Source organism: Pan paniscus, chromosome 4 (genome assembly GCF_029289425.2).
Source record: "Pan paniscus chromosome 4, NHGRI_mPanPan1-v2.0_pri, whole genome shotgun sequence".
NCBI lineage: Eukaryota > Metazoa > Chordata > Mammalia > Primates > Hominidae > Pan > Pan paniscus.
This window is the reverse complement of record NC_073253.2, coordinates 127,639,018-127,654,877: the sequence shown is the minus strand read 5'-3', so window position 1 is coordinate 127,654,877 and position 15,860 is coordinate 127,639,018. Positions and strand designations below refer to the sequence as shown.

Sequence of the window (15,860 nt, the reverse complement as noted above, 5' to 3'; positions counted from 1 at the left end):
TCATTGGAGCCTGGTTAAATAAATTATGTGTTTCAGTATAAAAGTAAGATTTTCATTGTGAAAACTTCAAATGGCATGGAATGTACTGGAAAAAAGTACAAGTTCACCTCCCCTCTCCCAGGAGGATCCCTAGAAAACCAACATGAACTGTTTGGTGAGTAGCCCTACAGACATTTTGTTTTGCACAACATTATGTACACACACACATATATATATAATTTTTTAACGGCACTCTTTGCTCCAGGAATTTTACTTCTGTGAATCTATCTGTAGATTATACTAACATATACTTATTTTAAAATGTACTTATATACATTTTTAAAAGGAGGTACCTATTTAAAAAGAAGGTAAAGGAGCAATATGTAACTATTTGGAAGGATATTCTGATACAATGTTAAGTTTAACAAGTTTTAACATATATAATGTTATTTGTGTGTTTATTCTTTTTATTTTTTATTATTTTTATTTATTTTTGAGACAGAGTTTTGCTCTTGTTGCCCAGGTTGGAGTGCAATGGTGCAATCTTGGCTCACTGCAGCCTCTGCCTCCTGGGTTCAAGTAATTCTCCTACCTCAGCCTCCAGAGTAGCCGGGATTACAGGCACCTTCCAGCACACCTGGCTAATTTTTGTATTTTTAGTAGAGACAGGGTTTCACCATGCTGGCCAGGCTGGTCTTGAACTCCTGGCCTCAGGTGATCCACCTACCTTGGCCTCCCAAAGTGCTGGGATTACATGCATGAGCCACCACGCCTGACTTGCTTGTGTGTTTAAAAAATTATATACATACCTGTGTACATGACGTTGTGCAAAACAAAATGTCTGTAGCGCTACTCACCAGTTTGTGATTGGCTTTCTAGAGCTCCTCCTGGGAGAGGAGAGGTGAACTTGTACTTTTTTCCAGTACATTCTATGCTATTTGACGTTTTCACAATGAAAATCTTACTTTTATATTGAAAACTAATTTAAAGGAAGAACAAATGCACAAGATGCAGCTCACCGAGGTAAACAAAGTAGGGGGCAATGATGCTGCCCACTCTGGAGGCCGTGGATGTGACCCCCACCGCCATGTTCCTGACCAGGGTTGGGTAGAGCTCAGCAGTGAAGACATACAGCATGGAGAAAGCAGAGGTGATCCCAAATTTTCCCAGCATGACCAGACCAATGGATAAGAAGTAATAATCTGGAAAAGAGACCCGGTATAAACAATGGTGCTTTTAGAAGTGATACTTTCTTATATCAGTTATTTTTATTGTCCTTTTTGCTTCAGTGGGAGTACTTTTATTAACATAAATATATTCCCAAAATAGCATTTTCTCTTCAAATATCCTAATATTTGGGCATGGACAAAGATGGAGCTCACGTGAGGGGTGGCTTTGTACTTTGTTCTACTGTTATTCTAGGTCATTAATGCATTCAGTGACCTTTGTCCACTTGTCTTTTGTTTGTTACAACAGTTTCATGGGTGAGCTATTAGCATGTTAATATAGTTAAGTTTTATCTTCAAAGAGGAGGACCAATCCTTTCTATCCTCTTTCTTATTATTAAGAAATATGTATTTCTATTACTATCAATAATTTATTGACATTTTAATATTATGAGAACGTCAGACACAAGGGGAAAAGGGAAGCACATATCCTTTTGTGTGCTATTTAACTACTTAAAGATTCAGACCAGAAAACCACTGAATGTATCCTGGAACCGACATGTCCTACTCACTGTAATACTTGAATATACACCCAGGGAAAAGGTTTGAGAGTAGCCAGAAATTAGGAATCATGACTATGAGTTAAAGGGAGATGTTAGGTGAGTCTTTCTGTGAAGGGGATGACTGGGAGAGTTACTCTTCCTCTTTGGTGCTTTCTGCTTCTCTGAGACTGTCTCTTCTGTTTGGGGTAGTTGTTTTGAACACAGGAAACAACATACGTAGTGAGCAATCACCTGTCTAATTGACTTATGAATGGCTTATGATGTAAAGGCTGAATAAACATGGAGCAGTGACTCAGAAGCAGCCTAGTCAATATGTGGGTCTTTTCTGGTAAGCTGTTCATCTTGGTTAACTTCTTACCCACAGGTACCAGTTGAATGAAGAGAAGCACACCTCCTCCCCAGAACAGTACTGCAGCTATGATATAACGCCTGGGCAGGGTTCGCAATAGCAGCCAGGCTGTAATGTAAGCTGGAATTTCAATCAAGGCAGAGAGGAAACAGTTCAGGTAGGCATCTCCATGTAAATTAGGAGCATCCAGAGACAGAGCAAAGTAACCCACTGAGGTCAGCATCCTGAAAGAAAAAGGTAAAAATGACAAAGGGATGGTGTGAATCGCTCTAAAATTTTATGATGGTCAAGAAATTCTCTATATCTTGCTGTCTTATAAGTAGCCACTACCCTCATTGGCTACTTAAATTTGAATAAATTAAAATTAAATAAGATTACAAATTCAGTTCCTTAGTTACACTAGCCACACTTCAAGTGCTCAATAGCCACGTGTAGCTAGTGGCTACTATATTGAACAACATAGATATGAAACATTTCCGTCACTGCAGAAAGTTCTATTGGACAGTGCTAGTCTAGATATACCAATATTCAACAATAACTTTTCTCAGCTAGTTGATTTCAAGTTTTCCTATTTCCTGAATAGTTTGTACCTCCTCAATCTCTTAGAGCTATTATTTGAAGAAAAAATATTAGTCACATCAGTGAACATAAAATCCAGATTTCATTCTTTAACAAAAAAGAGATACAAGGGTCATACTGTGGGATTCACTTAGAATAAATTCTGATTCTCTTTAGGGAAAAGAGTGAATGTCCCCTAATGCTTCAAAGTATCACAGACTGCAGTCTGTATATTCTGTCATTATAGTTAACTTCCATGTAGAAGCTTCTCTGTGGGCCATGCGTGGTGGCTTATGCCTGAAATCCCAGCACTTTGGGAGACCGAGGCAGGCAAATCACCTGAGGTCAGGAGTTTGAGACCAGCCTGGCCAACATGGTGAAACCCCGTCTCTACTTAAAAGACAAAAATTAGCCAGGCATGGTGGTGGCATGTGCCTATAATCCCAGCTACTTGGGAGGCTGAGACAGGAGAATTGCTTGAACCCGGGAGGCGAAGGTTGCAGTGAGCTGAGATCGCACCATTGCACTCCAGGCTGGGTGACAGAGTGAAACTCTATCTCAAAAAAATAAAAACATAAATAAAATAAAAAAAGAAGCTTCTCTGTGGAAAAAATAACTATGTAACTGAGTACCCCCATTTTTCTAAGAGATAGTTTATTTTCTCTCTCTCTTCTTTTCTCTTTCCTCCTTTTCTGCACTTTCTACTTAGCTCTTTAGAAGTGCAATTATAGCCTTTTAACCTCCTCTTCACTGGACACTCCCTGCAGGGCAAATTCATCGAACTATGTGCTTAGAAGCTCCAGAGTGGAACTCTCACCCCCCAGATTTCCTCAAGCGATATCACTCAATTTCCAACTCAAAGTATGCCTGCTAGAGTTTTTGGCCACCTATACAACCTGTTTCTGCCCATGAAGGCGCCAACTCAACTGCCCAGTAGATAAGGCAGCAAGCTAGCCCTCTGATCCCTCACCTGCTCGCGTCCTCCCCTGCCTTTTAGAAGTGCCTGCTTTCCACTTCAAAAAGAGGAGCGGTACCCTTCAGGCAGGAAGCCGATACCTTTCTCCCTAGGCTAGCTTTGGAATAAAAAGTCACTTTCCTTACATCAGACTTTGCTCTTGTTAATTGGACGCTGCAAGCTGTGAGTGACTGAACCTGAGTTTTTGTTACAACTGCACTATGCAGACACCCCTGTGTAGAAATTTGCTTATTATTAACATGACTGAGAAGCAGAGGATATCTGAAAAATGATTTCAGGAACACTAGTGGATCTTTTTACACATACTAGACCCAAATTAGATAATACAAGGACTAATTCATAAACAAAACAAATAAGTATGCTCAAGGGATCTTAGTGATTTTCCCATTTAGTAATAGGAGTAGCTTAGATAGAACTAGTGACTAATTTTTTATTAGCTTAGTAGCACCACTACCCAAGAACATTTGCATCAGGGATATATGCTGAAATGTAAGAACTAAGAAGCCCATGTACCTAGGACACACTTGCTTAATTCAGACGCATAAGCTCTGTCATTGATCTCTTTTAATTGCCAAGTAGGATGGCCCTTAAAAATAAACTTAGATTAGCTGCAGCCTAAATCTACCAGTTCTGACGATCATCGTGTGTGTGTGTGTGTGTGTGTGTGTGTGTGTGTGTGTGTGCGTGCTGCCATCATAGAGTAGGAATTTTCTTTTTTCCTTTTCCTTTTTTCTTGGCAGATAAATTATTAAATCTAATCTATAAAGCCAATTCAGTATTTCTGCGCCTGAAAGCCACTTGTTAGTTTGCTATTGGCACGTGTAAAAAGCTGATCAAGGCTCCAATCCAGGCAATGGGGATCTAGGTTATTCTAGCCTCAGTGTTCAATTGCCAGGTCAGCTTCAGGAAGCAGGAGCTGAATTAGCATCTCTGCCTCAGGCAACACGGACATCATTAGTTTTAATCTCATAATTTTTGGTGGGGAGGGAACCATTACCCAGGGACATCAATGATCTCAATCCCATAACTTTAGGAGGGGGAAGGGAATGCTTTCCCTTTGGGTCGCAGTACTGCAGACTTAAATACTGTACCCTGTGACATTTTTTTTTTTTAGATGGAGTCTTGCTCTGCTGCCCAGGCTGGAGTACAGTAGTGCGATCAAGGCTCACTGGAACCTTCACCTCCTGGGTTCAAGTGATTCTCCTGCCTCAGCCTCCCAAGTAGCTGGGATTACAGGTATGTGCCACCATGCCCAGGTAATTTTTGTATTTTTAGTAGAGACGGGGTTTCACCATGTTGGCTAGATTCGTCTCGAACTCCTGACCTCAGGTGATCTGCCCACCTTGGCCTCCCAAAGTGCTGGGATTACAGGCGTAAGCCACTGCGCCCAGTGACATTTTTCAATATCTAGTCCCATGAACTGAATAGAGGCATTTCAAAATAATTTAGAATTTTATAATCTTAATTTTTCCTCAGGAAAACCCAGTCGTTGTCATAATGTTCCTCTGAGTTAAAGAAAATCAATTGCATACTTATGTGCTGGATATCTGCATTTCCAGGTCACTTATTACTTACCATAGCAGCAAAGACATAATGGTCATTATGGCAATATTCCGAGTCCTGAACAGGTCCAGAATGAAAGCTTTCTGCTGCTTCAGGGGATTTAGCTCCTGTAACCAAAATAATGCAAATAACCATGAGATTAAGAGGTAGTAAGGAAGTATCTTTGGCTATGATGCATGGGGAAAACTTAGGCATGCAACTCTCACTTCACCTTGACTATGCTTAGAAGTCTGGTGATTGGAGGCAATAGGGCATCTACACATATGACACTTACTCTGACACTTTAAAATGTTTGTAGCCCATTTTACACAGAAGCCTTTTAAATATATAACACCCCCTTCCCTGTCTCGTTAGACAAAGCCTGTTGGCTAACATAGCCTTTCTCTGACTGACAGTCAGAGAATGGATGTCATTTACCACACTAATCTGTGATCCTCAGGACTGCCTATTGAAGGGTAGGGCCATGTAGTCCCTTCCTTGAGGCCACGTCTGCTTTTTACGCTTCTCTGTTTATTTGTTTATTTGTTTTTTTTAGATGAGTCTCGCTCTGTGGCCCAGGCTGGAGTACAGTGTTGTGATCTCAGCTCACTGCAACCTCCACCTCCCAGGTTCAAGCGATTCTCCTGCCTCTCAGCCTCCTGAGTAGTTGGGATTACAGGCGAGCACCACCGCATCTGGCTAATTTTTGCATTTTTTGTAGAGACTGGGTTTCACCATGTTGGCCAGGTTGGTCTCAAACTCCTGGCCTCAAGCAGTCTGCCCACTTTGGCCTCCCAAAGTGCTGGGATTACCCAGCCTTGCTTTTTACACTTCTCTTGTTGTAGTCTTTTAGCATCAGAACAGACTTCAGTTTACTGGCGGGCCTTGGGCAAGTAACGATCCTCTCTGAACTTCAGCTTACTGCTATATAAAATGGGTATATTAATTGGGAGTTGAGAGATTAAATGAGAACATATATATATAGCTTAGCACAGTGCTTGAACCATGGTAAATGTCCAGTAAATTAAAACTATTATTATTATTACTGTATCATTGAGGAAAAGAGGCTAGCCATCAGCGGTCAGTGACAAATCCTTACTGCTATCAATGGGTTTATACTCTTTTACTTTTATTTATATTTATTTTCTTGTTTGTTTTTTGAGAGGGAGTTTCACTCTTGTTGCCCAGGCTGGAGTACAGTGGCGCGATCTCAGCTCACTGCAACCTCCGCCTCCCAGGTTCAAGCAATTCCCCTGCCTCAGCCTCCTGAGTAGCTGGGATTACAGGCACCTGCCACCACACCTGGCTAATTTTTGTATTTTTAGTAGAAATGGGGTTTCGCCATATTGGCCAGGCTGGTCTCAAACTCCTGACTTCAGGTGATCCATCCACCTCAGCTTCCCAAAGTGCTGGGATTACAGGTGTGAGCCACCGTGCCCGGCCTATTCTTTTGCTTTTAATTTGCTGATATTAACTTGCTATGAGTTATGAATCAAGGTAACCAAGCTGATTAGAATTGAAACTAACATAAAAGTTATTAGGCTCTGAGGTGGGGAATCTCTCAGGGATGAAGTACCAGGACTTTGTGACTTTGTGGCCCCACAGTGCATGCGCAGTAAGAGACTGATGGAGGAGTTTTTATTATGAAGAAGTGGGAGTGCCAGGCCTGCCTTCACAGCAGGTCCTCTCCAAATGTGAGTGTCCTTTTTTCTAGGAATGATCAGACACTTACACAGCTCACAGCCACATTGCCTTTTCTCTCTTGCACTATTTGGATTGTAGAGCCCCAGAACATGCCCCCAGCAGACTAACCCTGGTATTATAACAAAGCAAAGCCACTGCATAAACTAGTGGGAACCAGACATCCTCTTGGAGGGTTCCGGGGTGGTGCACATAGACAGGACCTGTGGACCAGTCCTGTGCTAATACTTGGTGGTTCCACGGGGCCCTTCTCAAATGCAGGTTGCCAGGTTCCTCCCTGGGCTTGCCTACTTCGACTCTTTTAAACAGAGGCCTGAGAATCTGTATTCTGAAAGCACTTGGGTGATTGTGATGAGCAGCCAGGATTGGAAACCTCAGAACAAGAATATGCTTGTATCCAGTGGTTGTCCCTGGCCTGGGTGGAGCCACCAAAATGTCTTTGGATCAGGTACCAGGAGCAGGTTGAAGGCGCTTCTTCTGAAGCCAAGGATGCTTGAGATTGCTTTCTAAGGCAATACTCTACTCTATATCTTTTCCTATCCAAGTTAATGCTACTGCCTGTAACATGAAGTGAAAAATCACAGTTGTTAAGAGCATGTACTTTGGTGCCTGGGAGAACTAGGTCACAAATCCCAGTTTAACGTCTGTGTGATCCTGGGCAAGTTACTTAACTTCGCTGTGCCTTAGTTTCTTTTTTTGAAAAAAAAAATGCATGAGCAATGAGCAGAACACAGTGCCTGGCATTTGGTAGGCTCTTCAATATCATTCTAAATAGGGTGCATTTGCTGGCACAGGGCTCTGCATATCCTCCTAAAGAGGATCCTACGGGAGGTGAGCAGGGGAGATGACCAGGCCTCAGGAAAGCGCAAGCCCCCTTTCCCTTAATGGGTTTGTCCAGTTCAGGCTAGATGTGCATCATAGCAGGAAGAAAGAAGGCACTGTCAGGCTGAGAATGATGGCTCACATCTGTAATCCTAGCATTATGGGAGGCTGAGGCAGGAGGATTGCTTGAGCCCAGGAGTTTGAGACCAGCCTGGGCAACATAGTGAAACCCTGTCTCTACAAAAAAAAATACAAAATGTTAGCTGGGTTTGGTGGCAAGTGCCTGTAGTCCCAGCTTGGGAGGTTGAGGTGGGAGGATTGCTTGAGCCCAGAAGGTCGAGGCTACATTGAGCTGTAATTGTACCACTGCACTCCAGCCTGAGCAAAACAGTGAGACTCAAATTTTTTTTAAAGTGTGTGTATATATATATATATATATATATATACACACACACACACATACACACACACATATATATACACATTTATATATGCGTGTGTGTGTGTGTATATATATATATATATAAAGGCACTGCCAGAACCATGTGTTTTAACACTGAACTATATTCTTATTTGTCCATAACTATATATCTCATATCTATTTTATGATTGCTGTCATCCACATAGGTAGATCCCTACAACTAGACTATAAGTTTCACAGATAGGAATCAGGCCACCTAGCTGATAAATACCAATAAACACCCCAGCACAGCCCTGAAGGGCAGAAGTGTTAGACACTCCCAATGTTGTTGTTGTTGTTGTTGTTTTATCCATTTAAATTGACTGAGACTTGAAATGGACTTCTTGATTTGAAGGGCAAAGGATTAAGGGATGTTTTGTCCTGGCAGCCCTCTGAGAGCTTGAGTTCATGGCCAGTCTAAGCCTCTAGCCATAGCCAGAGTATCTGCTTCTGGAAAAGGTCCTGAAGGCCAGGGATCGGGGAAGCCGTGGGGGTGAGCAGTGGCATGCCCACCGTCCTCTACAGAGTTCTGCTTTCCGTACTACAGGCTTTGGTGCAGGGCATGTATAATGTTACTGAAGCCACCACAGTCTTTTTTAGGTGTCCTGAGCAGACTCCTACCTATCTCCTAGACAGGAATGCCCTGCCCCATCCTCTCCACTCATTTAAGTGAGTCCTGCTGTCCTCCCTGGCTTGGACCTGCCTCCAGCCATGGGCCACCCTGCTATCTTTCTCTGTATTGCTGGCACACAGTGTCTCTACTTGGATACTTACCATTTCCTCCCTTATGCCATTCTTTATCTTTTTATCTAATCCTCTTGCCAATCTTAGTTACATTCTATGTTCCTTTAGAATTTGGGCTGTGTCTTTTCTTATTTCCTCTAGGAGCCAGCACAGGGCATGGCACACTGCATATCCTCACGAACTGTCAGGAGGTATGGCTGCTTCCACAGAATATCAGCTTTTCCTTGTGGCCACCAGCTTTCAAGGGTGAATCCTCAAGCCTGTGCTTTCAGGCCTTAAGGTTCTAGACATGACACAGAGTGAGACTAAAGACATGCATAGCTTCCTCAGCAGTCTGTGGTAAGATTCAGGGTACAGTGGAGAACCCAGGGTGGACTAGCCCTGAAACATATTTTTCCACTTAATCTGGACATTTAAAAATCATCAGTACATAGCTGTGTCAGTGGTTTGGAGCAATGCCAATAGAAAGTTGATGATAAACTTGCAAAATAAAGCAAACTAATATTTAATGAACGCTTGCTATTTGCTAAGCAGTTTACATATATTATTGCATTTAATTCTTATAAACAGCCCTTTAAGGTGGATTTTATCTTAGAATTTAATCATGATTGTGTTCCTAAGGCCTAGTGCAATGCCTGGTACATAGTGGGCACTTAACAAATATTGAATTAGGTTAAATTCCATAAAATCAAGAATGCATAGCTGATCTCAAGAGGAAACATCTGCAAATGCTTACCTCCACAGAATCAAATATCACTGCTGGTACAGCTATGTTGTTCATTTTTGCAGCTTTTTGGATGATATCTTCAGCCTCTCTAAATCTTCTCTGGGATATCAGCCATCGGGGAGATTCAGGAATGAACCTATAATTTATTTTTAATATTTAATAATTTTTCACAACAGCAGGGCTGGATACTATTAAATCTGAGTTTCCCCCAAATAGTTTTAATTTTGTAAAATTCTAGTTTGTCTTTTTAAAGGGAGTCCACATAAGATTTCTATTGGAGCATAGGAATAAATAAAAGTACCTTCAAGTTTCAAACTTCTGATCAAATTATAAGACCGATCATCAGTTGTGCTTGAGACCAGGACCAGACCATAAGGGGTGACATTAACTATGGGCATGTTTGAGCCAGGGCTCTGGAGAAGTTCATCCAAAACTTATAGGTAGTGTGGCTCATAAAAGAAACATAGCTACTAGACTATAAGTTCCCCTAGAGAAGAGGCTGTCTTTGCAGTGGGTCCATCCTAAGGAGAATTCCTGGTGTCCCAGCTGGTGATGTTCACAGTTTATTGGGAAAAGGATGGCCAGGGCACCTGTGTTCTTGATCGTTTCCTTTAGTCAAAAGAGAAAGTGAGGGCACTGACACCCGCCTGTGTGGGGCCCCCATGGCTTTCAACAGATTCCCAGATCAGCGAGTGCCCAAACCAGCTTTTGGGAGATGAGCCCCAATGTTGTCTTTTTGTTAATGTCTAAAAAAGCTTATTGTTTTAAATTACATAGTCTATTCCCATTTATAGCTGATGCTCAAACACAGTTGCAAATAATAGGGCTTCTATTCTTTCTAAATTTTTATTTCTCAAAGTCTTTTAGCCATTCTCCTGTCAGCTCTCATTTTCCTTACCTATTGTCAGTACAGATGGTCCCTAACTTATGATGGTTCGACTTATGATTTTTCTACTATAGGAGAAAAATGATATGCATTGAGTCGAAACCTTACTTTGAGTACTCATACATACAGCCATTCTGTTGTTCACGTTCAGTACAGTATTTAATAAATTACATGAAATATTCAACACTTAATTATAAAATAGGTTTTGTGTTAGAAAATTTTGCCCAATTGTAGGCTAATGTAAGTGTTCTGAGCATGTTTAAGGTAGGTCAGGCTGAGCTATGATATTTGGTAGGGATGCAGGGCAGGCAAGCTCCAGAGTGGGGTTTGGCCCATGAGGGTTCTTGGCTTTGCCCAGGAAAGAATTCAAGGGCAAACTGGAGGTGGAAGAAAACAGCTTTATTGAAGAGGCAATGTTACAGCTCCGTGACTGCTCCTGCAGAGCAGGGCTGCCCCACAGGCAGAGAGTAGCAGCTCAGGACAGTTTTGCACTCATATTTATAACTACTTTTAATTACATGTAGATGAAAGTTCAGTTTATGCAGAAATTTCTAGGGAAAGGGTAGTAATTTTTGGGTCATTGGGTCATTGCCATGGAAAGGGGCAATAAAGCCTGAGTGTTGTCATGGCAACAGTAAACTGACATGGCACACGGGTGGGCGTGTCTTATGGAAAGCGTCTTCTGCCCTGGCTCTGTTTTAGCTGGTCCTCAATTTGGTCCGGTGTCCAAGCCCTGCCTCTGGAGTCGTGTCTGGCCTCCTACCTCAGTAGGTTAGGTGTATTGACCTAGAATATTCTCAATTTACAATGGGCTTATTGGGATGTAACCCCATTATAAGTCGAAGAGCATCTGTACTTACTTAGCCTAGAAAACAAATTATAAGTAGCAGACACAGAGTCCTGTGTAGTTAATTGGCCCCAAACCCACACTAGGAATTAGCTCAGAGCAAAACAAATGACCAACCAGCAGGTCCCCTCTCCAGCTTAATAGCACATGAGTTGAAAAATGAGCCTAGTTTGCATTTTTCAGAATATGCCTTTAGTGGGTCCCTATAGGAACTACAATAATGTTAGGTCACTGACTCTCAGTAATTAGAACTGTGCTGTCCGACAGAAACTTCTGAAATGTTCTGTATCTGTACTAAGACAGCACCCACTAACCACATGTAGCTATTGAGCTAGTGTGATTGAAGAAATGAAAATTCAATTTTATTTACTTTTAATTAATTTTAACTTAAATAGCTGCATGTGGCTGGTGGCTACTATATTAGTGCAAAATTAGAGATCTTACTACACAGCCACGATATACCTCATGGATGGATGCTTCTACTTTGGGCCAGTATCTTTCTCCAATCAGATTATGCTTAGAAATATCCTACCTTTTTTTCTACAGACCACTGGCCTCAGATTCTTAATGTTTAATCAGCTAGAAATTGCATAGCTTTCCTCACGTTGCATCTATGTCCTGCTTCCCTACCCCATCCCCACCGCCTATACACATACTCCATTCACACCTGTGGCCACTTACTGCCAAGCCTTTTAAAGGAAACTTGGGACATAAAAAGTCCCCCAAACCACCAGCAGTGCCTCTATGTAGGTTTACCTCCCATTTCTAGCCCACTGTACTCAGGGCCACTGGTATCTCTAGTTTTGAATTGCTTTGATTTTTTTTTGGTGCACATAATCTCAAATCTAGCTGATCATTTCAAAAGTCAATGGAGTGCCAAATGAGGTAGCACACTATAATCTCTCTGTAGATTGAATTCAGACTAAACAGCAGTGAGGTGTTGCTGGAGAGCTTGTCTCATACTGAGCAGGCGGCAGGGTCCATGTCAGCTCTAAGCATCCCTCCATACCCCAACCACTAGACTGATGAGCATCCCTTTGGGAAGACCCACCTGCAAGGATGGGATGTTCAGAAGAAAGCTATTTTCTTTTATAGGAAAATGGTAAGACCACTGGTAAATGTTCAGGGGGAGCACTCAGCTTGTCAGTGCTGGTCCCAGGCTGGCCTCTGTCTGGGGCAAGTCCTGTCCCTGGTACAGTATGCCCACAGCCAGGAGCATTCATGGACCGGCTCCTGGGGAATAGAAGAAAAAGCTCTCCTTAGGGCAGAGTGAGCAGGCTCCCTGTGGGATGGACCTTCTCTGCTGGAAACTCTGGAGGCTGACTCTGGAGGGCTAATGGATCAGAGCTGTTCGTTCCTCGCTGTGACATATGGTCCCGAGGCAAAGACCCCATCCCTACTAATCTCTGTACAGCCCATCAGAGGCTTTATATTGTTATTCTCTCTCTCTCTCTTTCTCTCTGATAGACTCATACCTTAATCAGATTGATTATAACTTTTTTTTTTTTGAGACAGCATCTCATTCTATCTGGGCTGGAGTGCAGTGGCATGATCATATAGCTCACTGTAATCTTGAACTCCCGGGCTCAAGGGACCCTCCCACCTCTGCCTCCTAAGTAGCTGGGACTACAGTGCTCACCACTGCACCCAGCTAATTTTTTATTTTTAGTACAGACAGGGTTTTGCCATGTTGCCCAGGCTGGTTTCGAACTGCTGGGCTAAAGTGATCCTCCCACCTTGGCCTCCCAAAGTGCTGGGATTACAGGTGTGAACCACCATACCTGGCTAATTATAACATTTTGAAAGTACTGGTCTCTTAGGTCAAAATGACAACTAGAGCCAGAGAACATAGTTTATTAAAATCATTCAGCTGAAGAGGCAGAAAAGAACCTTTGAATAATCTTGTCTTGTGTCTTGAGAGAACCTTAGTCACTAACATCTTTTCCAATAAATTCAGCTAGCAAGGGAGTTGTGGAGAGAAGGACAGATGATGATGATGATAATTACTCTCATTCAGAAAATTGCTCTGCTCTTGTAAGTCTGGGATGCTTTCCTTGGAGGCACAGCTATGTAGATAATGGCCAGCCCTTATTCACTGCTCCTCAGGCTGGGTTTCCCGGTCCTCAGACAGGGTTCCAGAGGAATGTTGCAAATCAGAATAATACATAACCTTTAACAAACTGTCAACTCCCCCTGCACACTTCATGCCAATAATTTACACTAGTAAATCACAGCACTCTTACAGGTCATGAGAATACAGGGGCTTAGAGTGAGCCCACCTGACCTGCGCTATCTCGTCAAACAGGTGGCCTGCCTGTCAACCTCTATGACTGCCTAACAGCTGCAGTAAGATAAAGGCCTAGACAGCTTCCCAGTCAGGAGGTATCCAAAGGACAGGGCAACCATGAGGTCTAGTCTAAATTGTGAGTTCCAAAAAATGGTCAAAGAAGCTTGTGTTATGTGTAAGCAGGTAGAAGTTATGCAATTCGGTGAAACCAGTCAGTGCTGGAAGATTTGACTTTGATATAATGAAATCAAACGAAGAAGAATTAATGAGAGAGAAAGAGAATGAGAGAGAGACAGAACCAGACCCACCAATGGAAGGAATCTCCTTTTCTCTTGCTTAAATATGAAAAAGCAAAGGAACAGGAAATCTCCAAAAAGAGGGTATGTCTGACACCTTGTTCTATGATTTTTAATTTATTCTTTCACCTGAAATCCCCCAGATAGTCATATTGGGCAAGACTGAGGCCAGAATCTTCAAACTTTGTTATTCCTATAACTGTTGTGTTAAAACTGAGTTGGGAGGTTGTGGGAGGAGAGACGAGAACATTTCTCTAACAATTTATTAAATAAAAAGTAATTTTCTCACTCTTCAAGACATAGCAGATAAATAGGCACACTATCATAGTGCTAATAAATAGGCTTCCCTTTCATAGATGCTAATCGTTATATGATAGGGAAGCTTGAAGAATTACATTAGTTGGAGAGAGTGAGATTTTTCTAGAGAGAGAAAAGTGATGAAAGAGCAGGGGGCAGAGTTAAAAACAACAAAATCCAACACCACCAGCTCCACAAATAACAAGTAGCAACAGACAGGAGTGGCTGGTATCAAGGAAGAGATTGGAATCCTGAGAATGTGCTTTTTAGGACAATGGAGACTCAAACTCCAGCACACAGGCCCACCCACAATGAGGCAAAAACTCTCCCGGCTTGGAAGCTGGCCTCCGCGAGTTCCGTGGAGGTCATGCAAGCCCAGGCTAGGTCAGCACCAGGCTCCAGGTGTGTTCCAGGTGTGCTGACCCGCAGCAGAGGGCCTGTCTGGGGACGAGTCACACTCACCACCACAGCGGGACACACAGCACTCCCGGCACCGTCAGCGCCAGCAGCAGCATCCGCCAGTCTCTGATGAAGTAAGCAAACAGTGGCAGCAGCATATAGCCAACTGCAAAAAATGTGCACACTCCTAATGTAGAGAATATAATACGAACTGACTTGCCAAGAATTTCTGTTCCTGTTCAAAACAAGGGAGGAGTATTAGCATATTAACTCACTTTAATATTTGCTTTTTATATCATTATGTAGCAGTTAGAGTTCAAACTATCACCACTTAGAAAAGGGGAAAGGCATTTGCCTCATGGCCCAGAGCAGGCATGGTCAGGGTAGAGGAAGGTGGGACGTGATCCAAGACTTGGCAACTTATAGAAGGTTGAATTTCTATGAGATTTTAATGGAGCCATAGATTTATTTATTTATTTTTAATTAATTTATTATTATTATTATTATTTTTGAGACAAAGTCTCCCTCTGTTGCCCGGGCTGCAGTGCAGTGGCGTGATCTCAGCTCACTGCAACCTCCGCCTCCCGAGCTCAAGTGACCTTCCCACTTCAGCCTTCCGAACAGCTGGAACTACAGGCGTGCACCACCACGCCTGGCTAATTTTTGTATTTTTAGTAGAGACAGAGTTTTGCCATGTTGGCCAGGCTGGTCTTGAACTCCTGACCTCAAGTGATCTACCTGCCTTGGCCTCCCAAAATGTTGGGATTACAGTCATGAGCCACCGCGCCTGGCCAACTTATTTTAAGGCTATTCCATGTCATAAAAATATCATGCCCAGCCCCAAGAGCTAATCCCTTCTGAGAATGCCACATTTCCAAAATAAGAGCCCCAACATGAGAAGCAGAGAGAGCATTTCAGGAGACAAGCAGTGGCTCTTCTGAGGGGCCATGTGGGGTCAAGGTGTGTGTAGCCTTTCCAACAGTTCTGAACTGTAAATAAACAGACATTGGCCCATCAGGAAGCAGTGGAGAGTTCACCATTTCCAAGACCTCAGGGCACACTTACCCATGCCTGAGCCCTGAGAAGTCAGCTGGAGTGAGCTGGCTCTGGAGGTGCACAGACAGGCCTTCCTGCAGCATGCTGTGCCCAGAGATCAGCCCAGGCAGACACAGTCCATTTGGACCAAGGAAAGAAAAGCAGGCGCTGTTCTGCTGCCCCTGCAGGCAGCAGCCCTAGACCTGGCCACACACCCATTGAACTC

At 42.8% G+C, this 15,860-nt stretch overlaps 1 protein-coding gene across 2 annotated transcripts in view; it reads right to left on the bottom strand.

The window, feature by feature from the left end:
- Positions 1–15,860, bottom strand: part of SLC22A4 (solute carrier family 22 member 4) — a 52,996-nt gene that overhangs the window by 7,192 nt on the left and 29,944 nt on the right. The window contains exons 4-8 of one of the 2 annotated variants that reach the window (XM_063604220.1): positions 14,663–14,834; positions 9,597–9,723; positions 5,167–5,261; positions 2,100–2,281; positions 999–1,181 (exon numbers count right to left, since the gene is read on the bottom strand). In XM_063604220.1, the coding sequence (XP_063460290.1) occupies positions 999–1,181; positions 2,100–2,281; positions 5,167–5,261; positions 9,597–9,723; positions 14,663–14,834 (759 nt within the window). Of the gene's footprint in view, positions 1–998; positions 1,182–2,066; positions 2,282–5,166; positions 5,262–9,596; positions 9,724–14,662; positions 14,835–15,860 lie in introns of both variants that reach the window. The other variant, XM_003829313.6, reaches the window with a different exon arrangement.